Source organism: Amblyraja radiata, chromosome 19 (assembly GCF_010909765.2).
Source record: "Amblyraja radiata isolate CabotCenter1 chromosome 19, sAmbRad1.1.pri, whole genome shotgun sequence".
Lineage (NCBI taxonomy): Eukaryota > Metazoa > Chordata > Chondrichthyes > Rajiformes > Rajidae > Amblyraja > Amblyraja radiata.
The window spans coordinates 22,337,034-22,356,294 of record NC_045974.1 but is presented as its reverse complement, the minus strand read 5'-3'; the positions used below and the strand labels follow the sequence as shown (position 1 = coordinate 22,356,294).

The window sequence follows — 19,261 nt, the reverse complement described above, 5'->3', positions numbered from 1 at the left end:
TGTTTTGCAATCATTCAGAAACATTCTGTTTTTTCCAAAGGCTTTATAATTGGCTATGCCTATCTGGATGGCAATGCATTTTCAAGTATGATTTATCGCAGCACTGCCTTGCCTCCTGCTACCCCTTCACGATTGAGGAACATCAACTGGGACTTGCTGCTGAGACCATGGATGGCAGTGAGGAAGTTTCAGGGGAGGAGGGGTGTGTGGGAGGAGGGGTGCATGGGAGAGGGAGGTGTAGGGGGTGGGTTGTGGTGAGAGAAAGAAAGATTTGGCCTGAGGATAATTACGTACAAGCACATCAATCAGCAGTGAATGCAGTCAGCTCCTCGCAAACCAGAAAATCCATGGCAGAGTTTTCTTTAATGTTGTTTGTTAACTTTTAATTAAAGATAGCGAAAATTGAACTTGTCTTCTGTTTATCCCACACATTAACCGTAATTGATTGACAGACCTCATTGAAACACAAATGACATGATATAATTTGTCAGGATTTAAAAAAAAATAAAAACTGGAAAAATAAATTAACAATTACACTGGGGTCTCAACTTCAGGTGAAAAGAAAAAAAAAATCATGTGTTTAACATATGCAATTTAGAACCGTTTTAATATAACCCATGATATTTGCAGCAAACCTCTAATGCAATAATTCTAATAATAGTCTACAGCTGATTATGAAGTTTTGTATTAGACATAATCATTCATTATTTTAGTACACAAAAAAATCTATACTTACACTTGATTTCTGTGGTAGATAATTCCGATTACTAAAATCAGAAGTGTATTTAGTCATGCAAAAGATTGTATAAAGAGGCAGGCTGCAGTCTGCTGCGTTCATAGCGCTTTCTCAATCTCTCCTGTCCTCACAGGAGCCAACAGTAAAATGGAATGAGGAAATAATCAGGCAGAATCATCTGAATTGCTTAAGCATTTGCTCACTCAAAAAGGCGGGGAATACACCAGACAACCTGCATCTTACGCTAGCAACGATCAAAGGTAAATTTGTATGCCAACAGCGTCCACAAATGAGACTATTTATTACAGCAAAGAAATTTCAGCCATTATTTTCAAACGGTGTCAATAAAAATAAATAGCAATATCAGCTAATGCAACAGATGTGCATACATATTAATGCCAAAAGGCACAAGATTAATGATCTTTATTTAAAATGGAAAGATTTTCCAGAAGATTAAAATCATACAGCAAAAGATATAAATTAAAAAGCAACAGTGATGTACACCTGTAAACTCAACACAATTATACCTACATTTTGAAATTCAATTAACATAGCACATGATCAAGGCATAGAGTAACAAAATACATCAGGTGAAAGTTAAAGGCTCGCAAAGGAGAAAATGAATAAGGGAGTTGCCAATATGTGAAAATCATCAGTCCACTCCCCATTTTGGCCTATTTGTGATTTTCAAGCTACGTAGTTAGCTTTAACCTCCCTCTTCACTGACAAAACCAAACACTCAGTTTACAGGATAAACAGAGATCGGCACTTTCAAGTCAACCTTCAGGATCCCCCAATTTTTAAAGGTTAAAAGAAAAATTAAACAACAGTGAATTACATCAACTCAAGATTCTGAATTTGATTACATGCTGACTTCTCTGACCTTACTATATAACTTTAGTCAACACACATTTTCTTAGAAACTGTGCAACAGAAATGGGACAAACCATCCAGACTTGCGGATTGCAATGCAATCGGGTTCGGGTTCGGATCACTTCATGTAAATTAATCGTTCCAGTCCTCAGTGAAACAGATGTTGTTTGGTCGTTGTGAAGATAAAACACAGGAGGAGATTGAAAATGGATAGAAATTGAATTTCCATCCAATGCAAGTAAGAGTTTTGACTTTAGACTTGAGGTACAATGTGGAAACAGGCCCTTCAGCCCACTGATTCCCCGTCGACCAATGATCACCATGTACACTAGCACTATGCTGCACACCAGAGACACTTTACAATTTACAGAAGCCAATTAAACTATAAATCTGTATGTCTTTGAAGTGTGGGAGGAAACGCCGCAGTGACAGGGAGAAAGTACAACTCTATACAAACAGCACCTGTAGTCAGGATCGAACCAGGGTCTCTGGCGCTGTAAGGCAGCAAGTCTACCTCTGTGCCATAAGGTAATAAGTGATAGAAGCAGAATTAGACTATTCGGCCCATCTTCTTCCTAAACCCCTTCTCCTTCCTTCTCCCCATGTTTTGAAAGTGGTTGCATACTGGAGGCACAAGAAACTGCTAGAATCTTAGTAAAACAAGTGCTGGGGTAGTTTGGAGAACTCGATGCATTCTCCGGGTCTTCTTTCCTTGTCCATCTGGGTCAGGGGTACAATTGGAGAAGTTGTGAAGATTTCTTGCAATGCGTGTTGTGCACAATGTCGGTTCTTGACATTCTCCAAGTACTTCCTTTCCAATTCTCTGCTCACCCTTTGCCTTCTTAGAATAACTCCTCAGCCTTGGTAATGTTAAACTATATCTTCATTCTCTTTAATCTCTTTAATCTTGTCATCAATTATGGTCACATTCCCCATTAACCTTCCCACCCACATATCATTCCAAATTGATATCAACCTGGCACCTATTTTCAACAATGCTGTTCTAATTTCTTCTTTTATCTTCAACACGTTCCTCTGCTCCTTTTATTACCCTTTTCCAGTTCAACTTATTCAGTCTTTCCAGTTTCAAATTTTTTTTTTCAGATCAAAATGAATCCTTTTTTCTCTTCTGTTCATGAAGCCAGATTTGTCTTAAAAGCCAGATATACTTTTAATAGCAAGAATTTTGTTACTGAAAATATTACATTTATTAGAAATAATTTCAGTAACAACATCCTTAGCTAATAAAAAGAAATGAAGATATAGTAATATTTTCAGTAACAAAATATTTTCTATTGCAATCTGACACAAGAGATGGACACAAAAAGCTGGAGTAACTCAGCGGGCCAGGCAGCATCTCTGGAGAGAAGGAATGGGTGATGTTTCGGGTCGAGACCCTTCTTCAGACTAGTCAGGGGAAAGGGAACCGAGAAATATAGACGATAATGTAGAGAGATAAAGAACAATGAATGAAAGATATGCAAACAAGTAACGACGATAAAGGAAACAGGCCATTGTTAGCCGTTTGATGGGTGAAAACAAGAAGCTGGTGCAGGAGGGATGGAGAGAGAGAAAATCCTGGGGTTACTTGAAGTTAGATAAATCAACATACATACCGCTGGGCTGTAAGCTGCCCAAGCGAAATATGAAATGCTGTTAGAAACATAGAAATTAGGTGCAGGAGTAGGCCATTCGGCCCTTCGAGCCTGCACCGCCATTCAATATGATCATGGCTGATCATCCAACTCAGTATCCTGTACCTGCCTTCTCTCCATACCCTCTGATCCCCTTAGCCACAAGGGCCACATCTAACTCCCTCTTGTTCCTCTAATTTGTGTTCAACCTCACTGACAATGGAGGAGACCTGGGACAAAAAGGTCAGTGTGGGAATGGGAAGGAAAATTAAAGTGTTTAGCAACCGGGAGATCAGCGAGGTGGACTGAGCGAAGGTGTTCAGCGAAACAATCGCCCAGTCTACGTTTGATCTCGCTGATGTATAAGAGTTCATATCTTGAACAATGGATACAGTAGATGAGGTTGGAGGAGGTGCAAGTGAACCTCTGCCCAACCTGAAAGGACTTTTGTGGTCCTTGGACAGAGTCGAGGGAGGAGGTAGAGGCATCCTATACTACAGGCATCTCCAGTGGTTGCATGGGAAGATACCTGGGGAGGGGATAATTTGGGATGGGAAGGGATGAGTTAACCAGGGAGTTACAGAGGAACAGTCTCTGGAAAGTGGAAAGGGGTGGCGATGGGAAGATATAACTAGCTTAAACCAGCATCTGCAGTTCCTTCCGACACATATGTACTTCAGCCATCTTCTAAAGAGAGATACTAATTTGATCAGATCAAGGCACAGATTGTAAATCAACACACCTATTCATCAAACGAACAGATAATATTAGAACAATCACTACAAACCATGTAAACACAATGGATAAATTCTAATCTCTTTGGAACATCAGCATGATATCCCTCCAGTATCACATTTCAAAATAAACCCGATTCTTTCAATACTTTTATTACCATGCAGCCAGAAACAGCTCAGTTTTTCAAAAGGCTAAACTGCATGACAGACTGCTGCGACTTAACGCTAATTATATTTATATTTTGAAATAATACTGAAACAAAATGTATGAGTCAATGGTTCAATGGTATTTTATTATCACATGTACCTGGATACAGTTAAATTCTTTGTTTTGCATACAATTCAGTAAAATCATGCTACACATAACTACAATCATAAAACAAGTACAAGAGTGCAACGATTGTTGTGTAAGAATGATAAGGCTTCACCGAGGCAGTACACAAAGAGTCACCACATTTCCAGCACCAACTTGTGCCCTTCATGTTCCAAGTTCTGCGGCGGCACTGGGTCGGTGTTGCTGGGTCGGTCATCTGGCCTGGTGATGCTGTTGATGTCCTCTCCATGCCGTGGCAGGTACTGTCCGATGTGCGCACTCTGAGCCCTGGACCCCACGCTCCATCACAGACGTCCAGAGCATCCTTCGTCGTCAGAACAACAGTGTACAGCATTTTGCAATTGGCTGAACATTGCATAAGCTGATAACACTTATAAAGAAAATATACCAGATATCAAAATTATTGTGAAGCATCACTTGTGATTATGAACAGTATTTAGGAACAAGCAAGATATGCATAGCAGTGCAATAAACGGCAAAGAAACAGATGGTATGATTTAGCAGCAGATTGCTGATGCAATTTTCTTTTGTATATTTTTGCAGCTATCTAGTTCATAAGCTCTGTATTTCTACTCCCAAAATGCGTTGTTTGTCCATTTTTCTGAAAAATGTCACCTATCCATTCTCTCCAGGGATGCTGCCTGACCCGCTGTTACTCTAGCATTTTGTGTCTCTTGAGGATATTTTCTCTTTTTTTCCCCCATAGTTACAGTTGCACTACAGAGAGAGCTCCCTCATCCCACTATGCCCATGCCAACATTTTTGGCCACCTACACTAATCATTCGCTGGTATTTGGGCCGCATCCATCTTTCCCTTGCTTATTTAAGTGCCTGTCTAAGTACCCCATAACTGTCACTGCAAGAATCCCCCTGCTCACAACAAGCACTCTCCTAGCCCTTGCTACAAAGCAAGAGAAGCTTTTTCTGTGATTGGCAGACTTCCCACGTTAATAAGATGTGAAGAAATGAAAAATGAAATAAAAAGTGCCCAAGTTTTATTTCATACAGATGTGGAAGTTAAATGTATCAACCACAGATGAACAGCAGTGATGATTAACAGCAGTCACTGTAAACTTGGATTTTACTGTGAAAGGATTGCAATGGAAAATAAAGATAATTTCAGGAAATGTATTGGTTATCTATTATTTTGAAAAAATCTCAGTTTTTACACGTTCACAGACCTTTACACGATTAATAAAATATTTGCATGCATATGGTTGAAGATTCAGTTAAGTATGTGACAAGAGAGATCCAACAGAATGCCTTGACGACACTTGTACCTTTTAAGCACTCCACCCAAATTATCTGTTCCTGTTGCAATTGCCTTCACATCAGAACAATGTCCATTCCCCACATCTGAAGATGTCTCTCCACCATAGCTGGCAGGAGTTCTGACCATCTGTTACATTTCATGCATGTTGGATTCCCTGCCTCTCCTCCCTTCCAGAATGCCGGATAGAGCCAAGGAATAGCGACTTCAGCATGGCACATGACATACTTCCAGACTCAACAAGGAGTTCAACAATTCCAGTTAATGAGATTTTCAGTATTTTGGTTTCATTTCAGATTTCTAGCATCCATACCATTATCCTTTTCAGATTTCAGTCTGCTTCTTTCAAATGCATCTTTGCAATACCATCTGCTTTTACAATAGACAATAGGTGCAGGAGTAGGCGATTCGGCCCTTCGAGCCAACACCACAATTCACTGTGATCATGGCTCATCATCCACAATCAGTACCCTGTTTCTACCTTCTCCCCATATCCCTTGACTGCTATCTTGAGCTTGAGCTCTATCCATCTCACCCATTTTTCCTCACCTCTGTTCTAAATGGCCTACCCCTTATTCTTAAACTGTGACCCCTGGTTCTGGACTCCCCCAACATTGGGAACACGTTTCCTGCCTCTAGCGTGCCCAATGCCTTAATACTCTTACATGTTTCAATAAGATCCCCTCACATCCTTCTAAATTCCAGAGTATACAAGCCAGTCGCTCCATTCTATCAACATGTGACAGTCCCGCAATCCAAGGAATTAACCTCGTGAACCTACCTACGCTGCACTCCCTGAATAGCAAGAATGTCCTTCCTCAAATTTGGAGACAATTGAGGAAGAATGTTCTTCCTCAAAAACTGCACACAATACTCCAGGTGTGGTCTCACTTAGGCCCTGTACTACTGCAGAAGGACCTCTTTGTTCCTATGCTCAACTCTTGTTATGAAGGCCAACATGCCATTAGCTTTCTTCACTGCCTGCTGTACCTGCATGCTTACTTTCAGTGACTGATGAACAAGGACCTCCAGATACAATCAGTTTTATTCGTCACTTGCACATAAAGTGCAAATGAAATGAATTTTGCCTGCAGCGGTACAATGAAAAAGAACACACAAAAACACAATAAAAATTTAACACAAACATCCGCCACAGCATTCATCACTGTGGTGGAAGCACAAAATTTGGCCAGTCCTCCTCCATTTCCCCCCGTGGTCGTGACCTCAACCCTCCGCAGCCGTCGCTGCGGGCATTCATATGAGTGAAAGTCAAGGTAAGTCCTGAAACGGTGCCTCCCCCACCAGAGACCACGGCTTCAGGTTGGTGTAGGCCGCAGGCCAGCGGGTGAAGATTTAAAATTCCCACCGCGCTGCAGCCTGAAGCACCGCAGACCGCAGGGCCGGCGGTCAAAGCTCCCATCCAGGGAGTCCCTGGCGAGGGACCCCGTTCTTGATGGTAAGTTGCGGCCGCGCCCGCGGGCCGGCGGTGGGAGCTTCTTCTTCTCCCGGGTCCCCAACGAGGGATCCCAGGCTGCGCCAGCTGGAACTCTGCAGACCATGGCTTCAGGCTGCCGCAGGCAGGCGAAACGGAGCGCTCCCCTCCGGCGAGCCTTTAACTTTCATCTGATGTTTTTTTTTTTACGCTATGCCTTGATCACGCCGAGAGTCCGCGCTGCGCCCGCGGCTGAAGCCCCAGGCGCGTCTCCGGGAAAGGCCGCACCGATACTTTCTGTTAGGCCACGGGGGAGACGACATGGAAAAAGTCGCCTCTCCATGGAGGAGGCGACCGAAGCGGTTTCCCCCTTACCCCCCCACACCACACCCCACACAAGACACACAAAGAAACATCAAAAACATACATTAAAACATACTAAAAAAACAAAAAAGGTAGAAAAAAAGTTTCTACTTGTTGATCTCATTGTACTTCTCATTTTCCCAACTTGACACCATTCAGATAATAATCTGCCTGTTTTTGCCATCAAAGTGGATAACCTCACATTTATCCACATTAAACTGCATCTGCCATACATCTTCCCACTCACCCAACCTATCCAAGTCACCCTGCATCCTCATAGCATCCTCCTCACAGTACACACTGCCACCTAGCTTTGTGTCATCTGCAAATTTGCTTTTACTTTTAATCCCTTCATCGTTAATGTATATTGTAAACAGCTGCGTTCCCAGCACCGAGCCTTGCGGTACCTCACTAGTCATTGCCTGCCATTCTGAAAGGGACCTGTTAATCCCCACTCTTTGTTTCCTGTCTGCCAACCAATTTTCTATCCATGTCAGTACCCTACCCCCTATACCATGAGCTCTAATTGTGCCCACTAATCTCCTATGTGGCACCTTATCACCATTTCTTGACCACCTGTTTCACCATGCACTTGTGTCTTTTAGCATCTGCCATTTATAGTCTCACAGCCCTACCCTTGTGATCTCCTCTCCCCTCTATGCATTGCTGGACCGGTTTAAACGCTCATCTTCCCTAGCTCTGAGATCATAGGGTCATACAGCATGGAAACAGGCCCTTTGGCCCAACTTGCCCATGCCAACCACAATGTCCCATCTACACTAGTTGCACCTGCCTGCGTTTGGCCCATATCCCTCTAAACCCATCCTTTTCATGTACCTGTCTAAATGCTCCTTAAATAATGCAATAGTACTTCCTCCAGCAGCTCTTTCCATTCACTCACCAGCCTTTGTATAAAAAGGTTACCCCTCAAGTTCCTATTAAATCTTCCCCCCCCCACCCTCATCTTAAACCTATATTGTTAGGTTCCTGATTCCCCTACTCATCCTGCCCTGCTGCAAGAAATAAAGTCCTAGCCTGCTCAACCTCTCCCTATAGCCAGGGCTGCCAACTCTCACGCTTTGAGCGTGACACTCACGCATTTCAGCCAATTCTCACGCCCTCACGCTGAAGATAGAATTCTCACGCTGTCTTCAGTCCCTGCAGTCCCTGCTGCACAGTTTGTCTCTTTGCGGCACATGACAGTTATCTGCACGGATTGGGGAAGCGCGTCGGTCCCAGGCAGCGGGTGTCAGCGCTTTTGTGCGCCGTCTGCGAGCACTGCACTTCCGGCAGCCGCGGCAACCTCGCTCCCTCCCTCCCTCCCTCCTGCCCTTCAACTCACACGGCAGCGCCAGCGCCGCCAATCCACGCTTTACCGTGCCCGCCAGACTCCCCATTGGGCGGCCGGGGAAAGAGAGGGAGGGGAGAAAGAGAGAGAGAGAAAGAAAAAAAGGGAGGGATGGAGGCAAAGAGAGACAGGGGGAGGGAATGTAGTAGGGGATTGAAGGAAGGGAAGGAGAAAGGGGAGAAAGAGGAAGCGTGAGGAAAAAGAGGGAGGGGAGGAAAGAGAGGGAGGGGGAGGAAAGAGGGAGGGATGGGGAGGAGGAAAGAGGGAGGAGGGAGGAAGGGGAGGAAAGAGGGAGGGAGGGGGGTAAGGAAAGGTGTGTGTGTGTGTCTGTTTCCCTGTGTGTGTCTCCTTGTGTGTGTGTGTGTGTGTGCCTCCCTGTGCTGTGTGTGTCTCCCTGTGTGTGTGTGTGTGTGTGTGTGTGTGTGTGTGTGTGTGTGTGTGTCTCCCCGTGTGTGTGTCTCCGTGTGTGTGTGTGTCTGTGTCTCCCTGTGTGTGTGTGTGTGTGTGTGTATGTGTGTGTGTCCCTGTGTATGTGTGTGTGTGTCCCTGTGTGTGTGTGTGTGTGCGTGTGTATCCCTGTGTGTGTGTGTGTGTGTGTGTGTGTGTGTCTCCCCGTGTGTGTGTCTGTCTGTCTCCGTGTGTGTGTGTGTGTGTGTGTGCGTGCATGTGTCTGTCTCCCTGTGTGTGTGTGTGTGTGTGTCTGTCTCCCTGTGTGTGTGTGTGTCTGTCTCCCTGTGTGTGTGTGTGTGTGTGTGTGTGCGTGTGCGTGTGTATCTCCCTGTGTGTGTGTCTGTCTCCCTGTGTGTGTGTCTGTCTCCGTGTGTGTGTGTGTGTGTGTGTGTGTGTGTGTGTGTGTGTGTGTGTGTGTGTGTGTGTGTGTGTGTGTGTGTGTGTGTGTCTGTCTGTCTCCCTATGTGTATGTGTATGTGTGTGTGTGTGTGTGTGTGTGTGTGTGTCTTCCTTTGTATGTGTCTCTCTGTGCGTCTGTTGTCACATCCTGGCCTTAGACAGGGCTGCCAACTCTCACGCTTTGAGTGTGAGAGTCACGCATTTCAGCCAATTCTCACGCTGATGACAGAATTCTCACGCTGTCTTTAGACCCTGCACAGTTTGTCTTTTTGCGCCATATCACAACGATCTGTGCAGTCTGGGGAAGCGCGTCAGTTGCCGGCTGTGAGTGACGTCGCATCTCTTCTCTTCTTTCTTGGTTGGATGTGCAGCCGCCGACAACATGAAGCAGCCGGAGATAAAACTAACCAGGTGAATCGGTTGTAAAACATGGGGAGGACCACAATGAGGCCAAACATCTAGGACAGGGTTCGGCAACCTACGGCACACGGGCTGAATCCGGCCCGTAACCCGAAGAACCGCGTTTTTTTTCAATTCGTTTTCGCAGGGTCGGGGCAAGCGAGCTGACCTGAGAACTGCAGCCTGTCCCTGGGACATGAGCTGATCTGGGAACGGCAGCCAGTCCCTGGGCACGCAGAATACCAACTTGATCATTATGGACAAATTGGGCCAGCCACGTACATGTTGTATAACTCTGACTCTATGAAGATCTGAATGGGCTTAGAATAACCATTTAAGCAAAATTGCCCCCACTTTCCCCATTTTTATTCTTGAGATTAATATCCCTTTGCCTATTAACAACGTTAAGGTACTTATGAAAGTCAGGAAAGGGAACATGTTATTTATTTTTAGTTTGCTTTAATTTGTTAGTTGATTGTTTGTTGAGTGCCATCATTTCTGAAATGGTCTTAAAGTAACTTAACTGTTATAAAGCAGTAATAAGTGATTTTTGTCCAAACAATTGGAACTTGCATAAAATGTTTGCATTATTAGCAGGACTGCCAACTCTCACGCATTGAGCATGAGACTCACGCATTTCACAAAATTCTCACGCTCTCACGCTGATCACAAAATTTCTCACGCTCAAATATCTGCGGGTGCTGAAAGTTGAAAGCAAAAATTGTTTTAGAGGTGAGTAAAAACCATGAGGGAAATATCAGGTGAATGCATAGTCTTTTTCCCGGGATATGTAATTCAAGCACTAGAGGGGATTGGTTTAAAGCAGGGCCATCAAACTACCAGCACCAACCCCCCTCCCCCTTCCTCCCTGAGGCATGGCACACACCTCCCACCCTCACCTCCGGCGGCTCTATGTCCGTCGACCGCTCTGTCCACACCTCATGGAGTTTTAACCCCGGCCCGGAGCCATGAGCGGACCGGGTGAGTGGGGGCGTTGGTGCCGCCTCCGGAGCCTACTATGGGAGGGGGAACACCCCTCCCACACCCTCCCCCCCTCGGTCGCTACGCTCCATCGCAATTTCTCACTCTCAACTCTCACCCAATGTTGGCAGCCCTGCTATAGCTCAGGTCTTTGAGTCCTGGCAACAGCCTTGTAAATCTTCTCTGCACCCTTTCCAGCTTGACAACATCTTTCCTATAAAACGGTGACAAAAACTGATCGCGATACTCTAAATGTTGTCTCACCAACGTCGTATCGAACTGCAGCATGACCTCCTATACCCAATACTCTGACTGAAGACAAATTATTGATTGAAACATTAATATCTCCTCCACAGATCAGGTACTGCATGCCCTGATGTGCAGTTCCACCATTTTCTTTTTATTCTGATTTACAGCATCCTTTGTATTTTGTTTCTCAAGCATCAAAGACAATTTCTGCTATTTTGTCCAGTGGGACATCATCTAATATGAAGACAACATGGACACCTGTTATTAACATCAAAATAAATATGTGCATTTAGGTAAGAATTGTATTACATTTATGAGGATCCCAGGTGGTATTACAATGAATATAGAACTCATAAATGCCATGATGAAACAAATCATAGCTGGAAAAGTTGAATTACTTTTCAGTTAAGTGATTACAAGATACACAACTGTGCAATGGTGCAGAACATAAGTGAATAATTACCCTGAGCTCAAGTTAATTAGGCATTACTAATATAAGCAGATAAGCATAGAGATTGATTGAGTTGTATTCATTTGTGGTGAGCTAAATTACATCCTGTAGAGCAGAGAATTATATGAAGTGGAAAGTTGGTGAATAGACAGAAAATCATTCAACAGGAAGTAATCTCTGGTGGTGGTCCTTTGAGGTCTAGGGTGACGCTTTCACTTGTTCTGTGGGCTTGAAGATAGCTGAAGGATCCTCTATGGTATTTGCAGACTCTTGTTTTAAGTAGGGGCAGGCGATCTACTTGACAGGTCAGGTGGGTAGATAAGTTTGGATGTTGTGTGCTCATTCCACCGTGTGTGAATGGTTGCTGAGGTGGCCAATATCTTCCCAGCAGCTCCTTCTATTCCTGGCAGGTTGCTGGATCTCCTGTGCTCCTTTCATTCCTGTGTGGCACTTCAGTCTTCAGATGCCTGCCTATCAGTTCCCTTTTCCCCTTGGGATAATTTTATGTTTGCAGGTAAAGAACACCTTGCATTAACAATTAATTTATTTAAAAGACCTCCTGGTCATTCTCCACAAATCGATATTGGTTTTATCTGGTAAATGAGCAAAAGATCTCTTCAGAAGTGATCATTATGGCAGAGACAAATATTTCATTCTTGACACCTTCAACATCAGAGTGGGCAAATACATGAACTTGTGGAAAGTAAGAAAGGAGTAAAGAAGCTTAATTCCAAAATTTCGAATCAGGTGTTGTCCACCACTCTTTGTAATCTCCTTCATCGTAGCAAGGGATCAAAGGGACATGTGGATCAATTGGATCATATTAAGTGGCAATGGCCATGAATGCATTTGCGCTCACCCTGGCTGTCATTTCCATAAATGCTACAGGTCCATTATTCTGGAAGGAAAAGATTAATGCTCTATGGCAGAACTCCAACTTTAAAATTATGCAAAGTAGCATAATTAATGGAAATTTGGGCATAATAAGAAACAAGGACTTGCCGAAAGCAAAGATGCACTTAAACCATTTTGCGGAAAAAGTTGATTTTAGACAAAGTGACAAAGGATTAGTGGAATCAGAGGATTATCAAAAGTTAATCTCATTTTGCATGAGGAAAGTCAATTCAATTTAGATAGAAATCTGCAACACCAGGAAGGAAATTAAATGCCAGGAGTCAGCATACAGAACCAGGAAAACAGGAAATCAATATGGAATTATTCAAAAAGTAGACAGGCAGAAAAACAGCCAAGATTCACAGTAATTTTAGTTATTCTGAACGGAGTAAATCTTTTAAAGAATAAACCTGTTTCTTGCTATAGTTTATTGCAAGGTTATTTTCTTTACTAAAAGTTACAGAGCAGTACATTTATTAATTTGGAAACAAGTTCCTTCCTATTTTAATGAAGATGGGAGGCTGCAGCTCTAAAGTCTAAAGAGAGGTTCAGCAGCAATGGAACGACTCAGGCAATGCTGCAGAAATGGAAACAAGCCATGAGATGGCACCAATTCTGCAGTTAGAAGATCATCTGAATCTTAAAAATGAAACCAGGCTTGTGATCCTTCTGGTTTTATGATACAGTCAGCCTACATGTGGATTACAGCAAAGTATAAATCACAATAATGCACATTATCAGAATTTCAAGAGAAAGCCAGCAATTTCCTGCTGTTATTCTTAAACGGTCACTCAATTCCACATAGGATATCAGGGCTAATCGTATTTACCCCAAACCATTTGATATATTTTTCCTTCCTAATTCAGAACAGGATTTGGCTTAACTGGTGGAGCACCCACTCAATCATCAAACTCACCATCCAAGCTTACACATGATGAATGGCCACTGGGGCGAACTACCGTAGAATGACCAACATCCATGGAATTATTTCTTAACGCAAATCAATGTCTGCAAAATAAAAGAGGAGAACATCAGTAGGAGTAAAAATTAAGCATGTTTACAATAATTTCTGTACAGAATAGCATTTATTCCAATGGGGTCATGTCTAAATTATACCAAAGATGCCACAAGGGCAGGACTTACAAAACCAGGGCAGGACTAGCATGGTAGGACCCAGGGAAGTGTTGTATAACAGAGAGACTGAGGGATCCAGGTACATAGAATCCTGAAAGTGGTGGAACTGGTGGACAGGATGGTGAAGAAGGCATTTGGCACATTGCGTTCAGCGATCAGGATAACGAGTACAGGAATTGGGAACAAACACTGCAAGCTGAATGGCCAACACCCGCTTATATTTATATGTTCTCATAATCACTGGAATAGATTATTTAGTCATTGCAAACTCGAGCCACAGACATGTAATTTGCAGTGCATTTCAAATTGGGTAAGGAAATAAATTACTTTTTTGGTAAAGATATTAGTTGTTAATTAAGAATTTAATAGGTCGGAGGAGAAAAGGAGTCTGGGATTGTGTATGCACAAAACAAGGACAAACCAAACACTGGTTTACTTCTTGAAGGAGAGAATTGAAATAGCGAGAGACTGTAGCAATCGTGTACTGGCTCTCAATTAACCAACGTGGCATCCCACTGACAGTATGATATAAAGGATATAAAGCATAAAGTGTGAAGATGATTTGTAAAGATGACCTCAGACCCAGAAGTTCATCAGGAATAAAAATAAAAACACCAAGCTCGACTTTAGTGATTTTTTTTTACAATCCCAACCTGACAGGCCTTGCATAATATCACATTCCTACAATCGAGTCAAATTGGACACCATACTAGGATCAGCTAGGTGAAGCCTTTGTCTGCCCATCACTGCCTCATTGCATCATCAAGCCAAACTTACAAGCTGAGTCTAAGACACCCCTGCCAAGTGTGGGTTCTGTTCTCAGTCCTCTTCCTTCTGCCCTCACACCCTTCCAAGGGCGCTGCACTGGACTTGAACATAACTCCTGCAAATCACGTCACCATCCTGGGCCAAGTCCGTTGTCCGCTGTGTGATTTTGTGTCGCTGTCAAGTCCTATGTGTCCCACACCCAGCACACTGGCCTGGAGAAAGCACTGAGTTTGGGTAGCTTGAGCACAGTACAGTACAACCTGACCCAAACCCACTGATTCGGCAGAAAATGGACATTAACATACCCTAGCACACATAGTTGCGCCCCATTAACCTTGTATTGGGCAGCTGGCACACTGTTAGAAAATCATAGTGCTATACAGCACTGAAACGGCCCCTTTGGCCTAACTGATCCATGCCAACCAACTTGCCTACAGCAGCAGATCCCATCGGCCCCTATCACCTTTTCTGTGCCCCTCATAATTTTACAACCCCCTACGTTGCCCTCTCAGCCTCCTTTACTACCACTGGTGGAAATGGGTTTTAGGACCTAGGGGTACACTAAGGTCCGTGAGGCTGAGGTTGGGAAGGAAGGGAGGGGGGGGGGGGGGGGGGGGGGGGGGGGGGGGGGGAAGAATAGCTGTCATAGCTGCTTTCCTGCATCTCTCTCTCTCTCTCTGTGTGTTTACATTACAAAATGTTCCTTTAATGGTATATAATCTCCATTTTTTTTCTGTCACCTCTTTCTTACTGCATGTCGTTTTTTCAGCACGCCTTCTGCCACTAAGAAGCCATGTCCTCACATATTCTTCGGGGTTGAATTTTGACAGAGGAACTTAATAAATAGAAGAGTTGAGAGATGATCAGTTTGAAGTCTTGCACATGTAGTGGAAATTCATGCCACTGAAGCTTAGATACATAGAAAATAGGTGCAGGAGTAGGCCATTCGGCCCTTCGAGCCTGCACCGCCATTCAATATGATCATGGCTGATCATCCAACTCAGTATCCCGTACCTGCCTTCTCTCCATACCCCCTGATCCCTTTAGCCACAAGGGCCACATCTAACTCCCTCTTAAATATAGCCAATGAACTGGCCTCAACTACCCTCTGTGGCAGAGAGTTCCAGAGATTCACCACTCTCTGTGTGAAAAAGTTTCTTCTCATCTCGGTCCTAAAGGATTTCCCCCTTATCCTTAAGCTGTGACCCCTTGTCCTGGACTTCCCCAACATCGGGACCAATCTTCCTGCATCTAGCCTGTCCAACCCCACAAGAATTCTGTACGTTTCTATAAGATCCCCTCTCAATCTCCTAAATTCTAGCGAGTATAAGCCAAGTCTATCCAGTCTTTCTTCATATGAAAGTCCTGACATCCCAGGAATCAGTCTGGTGAACCTTCTCTGCACTCCCTCTATGGCTATAATGACCTTCCTCAGATTTGGAGACCAAAACTGTACGCAATACTCCAGGTGTGGTCTCACCAAGACCCTGTACAACTGCAGTAGAACCTCCCTGCTCCTATACTCAAATCCTTTTGCTATGAAAGGTAACATACCATTCGCTTTCTTCACTGCCTGCTGCACCTGCATGCCTACTTTCAATGACTGGTGTACCATAACACCCAGGTCTCGCTGCATCTCCCCTTTTCCTAATCGGCCACCATTTAGATAATAGTCTGCTTTACTGTTTTTGCCACCAAAGTGGATAACCTCACATTTATCCACATTATACTGCATCTGCCAAACATTTGCCCACTCACCCAGCCTATCCAAGTCACCTTGCAGTCTCCTAGCATCCTCCTCACAGCTAACACTGCCCCCCAGCTTCGTGTCATCCGCAAATTTGGAGATGTTGCCTTCAATTCCCTCATCCAGATCATTAATATAAATTGTAAATAGCTGGGGTCCCAGCACTGAGCCTTGCGGTACCCCACTAGTCACTGCCTGCCATTGTAAAAAGGACCCGTTTACTCCTACTCTTTGCTTCCTGTTTGCCAGCCAGTTCTCTATCCACATCAATACTGAACCCCCAATACCGTGTGCTTTAAGTTTGTATACTAATCTCTTATGTGGGACCTTGTCGAAAGCCTTCTGAAAGTCCAGATACAACACATCCACTGGTTCTCCCCTATCCACTCTACTAGTTACATCCTCGAAAAATTCTATAAGATTCGTCAGACATGATTTACCTTTCGTAAATCCATGCTGACTTTGTCCAATGATTTCACCACTTTCCAAATGTGCTGCTATCCCATCTTTAATAACTGACTCTAGCAGTTTCCCCACTACCGATGTTAGACTAACTGGTCTGTAATTCCCCGTTTTCTCTCTCCCTCCCTTCTTAAAAAGTGGGGTTACGTTTGCTACCCTCCAATCCTCAGGAACTACTCCAGAATCTAAAGAGTTTTGAAAAATTATCACTAATGCATCAACTATTTCTGGAGCTACTTCCTTAAGTACTCTGGGATGCAGCCTATCTGGCCCTGGTGATTTATCGGCCTTTAATCCATTTAATTTACCCAACACCACTTCCCGACTAACCTGGATTTCACTCAGTTCCTCTATCTCCTTTGACCCGCGGTCCCCTGCTATTTCCGGCAGATTATTTATGTCTTCCTTAGTGAAGACGGAACCAAAGTAGTTATTCAATTGGTCCGCCATATCCTTGTTCCCCATGATCAACTCACCTGTTTCTGACTGCAAGGGACCTACATTTGTTTTAACTAATCTCTTTCTCTTCACATATCTATAAAAACTTTTGCAGTCAGTTTTTATGTTCCCTGCCAGTTTTCTTTCATAATCTATTTTCCCTTTCCTAATTAAGCACTTTGTCCTCCTCTGCTGGTCTCTGAATTTCTCCCAGTCCTCTGGTATGCTGCTTTTTCTGGCTAATTTGTACGCATCATCTTTTGCTTTGATACCATCCCTGATTTCCCTTGTTATCCACGGATGCACTACCTTCCCTGATTTATTCTTTTGCCAAACTGGGATGAACAATTTTTGTAGTTCATCCATGCAGTCTTTAAATACCTTCCATTGCATATCCACCGTCAACCCTTTTAGAACTAATTGCCAGTCAATCTTGGCCAATTCACGTCTCATACCCTCAAGGTTACCTTTCTTTAAGTTCAGAACCGTTGTTTCTGAATTAACAATGTCACTCTCCATCCTAATGAAGAACTCAACCATATTATGGTCACTCTTGCCCAAGGGGGCACGCACAACAAGACTGCTAACTAACCCTTCCTCATTACTCAATACCCAGTCTAGAATAGCCTGCTCTCTCGTTGGTTCCTCTACATGTTGGTTTAGATAACTATCCCGCATACATTCCAAGAAATCCTCTTCCTCAGCACCCCTGCCAATTTGATTCACCCAATCTATATGTAGATTGAAGTCACCCATTATAACTGTTTTGCCTTTGTTGCACACATTTCTAATTTCCTGTTTGATGCCATCCCCAACTTCACTACTACTGCTAGGTGGCCTGTACACAACACCCACCAGCGTTTTCTGCCCCTTAGTGTTTCGCAGTTCTACCCATACCGATTCCACATCCTCCAAGCTAATGTCCTTCCTTTCCACTGCGTTAATCTCCTCTCTAACCAGCAACGCTACTCCACCACCTTTTCCTTTCTCTCTATCTCTCCTGAATATTGAATATCCCTGGATGTTCAGCTCCCAGCCTTGGTCACCCTGGAGCCATGTCTCCGTGATCCCGACTATATCATAATCATTAATAGCTATCTGCACGTTCAACTCATCCACCTTATTTCGAATGCTCCTTGCATTGAGACACAATTGAAAAGTGGCCCTTTTTGATTTTTGCCCTGGATTTGTCTGCCTGCCACTTTTACTTTTCACCTTGCTACCTATTGCTTCCGCCCGCATTTTACACCCCTCTGTTTCTCTGCTCACCCATTTAAGAACCCCACCACCTCTTATTCTCTGTTTATTATTGTTTTCTTCTTTCCCCCCTACATGTTGGGTCTTCCACATTCTGCTGTTAATACCGGAATTGTATTTACAGCTGTTAGCAGCTGCTGAAAATCTGCAGAAACTATCTTCCCTTTAGATTCCTTGAATTCTCCGAAGGCTCTGATACAAAGCCAACCATTTAAGCCAAATTGTTCTGCGATTTCTTCTACATCATTAACCCCAAAGGTAAAAAGTGAATCTTCCGGAATATTGTTAATATCTAAATATTTCGACTTGTTAATTAACTTTTTACATTTATCATTGGAAGCTGTTGTAGATTCAAGCAGCCAGGATTTCATATTATTGACCAAACTCCTCAAAAACTATTGTCTATGTATAGTAGGTACTTTACCAGCTCTCAGATGTATTCCATTAAATATCATCTGGCTTGTTGCTTTCTCCACTTGAGTATAACATTTTCCTGGCTTCTCTATTTGACATTCAAGAACCTTGATAGTTTGTTTAATTTCCTCATGTGCTTTACTAAGTGTATAATTTCGGTTCTGCAGTTCACGTGACAGTTCAGACAACTCTAGCAAACTGTCCGTCAACAAGCCCAAATTATTTACGAAAGCTGATGATTCTAATACTTTTCTCAGCCCCTCGTACTTTGCTCTCTCTGCACTAGATCTTGAAGCATCACACCTTGCTTTTCCAAAATGCTCCCAAATAGCTTTATAACACGGCCACATTGCCTTTCCAGTTCGATAAGACGAAGCAACCCATCTCACACTGAAAACACGACCAATTTTCAACAGTTGACAGTGAAGAGCCACAGCGCATGCAGTTAACTCATCCTGATTCTTAGGAGACCTATGACATAAGGAATACAATTT

At 43.5% G+C, this 19,261-nt stretch overlaps 1 protein-coding gene across 5 annotated transcripts in view; it reads right to left on the bottom strand.

Moving 5' to 3' along the window:
- The window catches only part of osbpl8 (oxysterol binding protein like 8), a 169,847-nt gene that overhangs the window by 134,943 nt on the left and 15,643 nt on the right, over positions 1-19,261 (bottom strand). For 3 of the 5 annotated variants that reach the window (XM_033037977.1, XM_033037978.1, XM_033037989.1), the window contains exon 2: positions 13,464-13,555. In XM_033037977.1, coding sequence (XP_032893868.1) covers positions 13,464-13,527 — 64 coding nt within the window. In that variant the 5' untranslated portion in view covers positions 13,528-13,555. Of the gene's footprint in view, positions 1-736; positions 866-13,463; positions 13,560-19,261 lie in introns of those variants that run through there. The other 2 variants (XM_033037985.1, XM_033037980.1) reach the window with 2 other exon arrangements.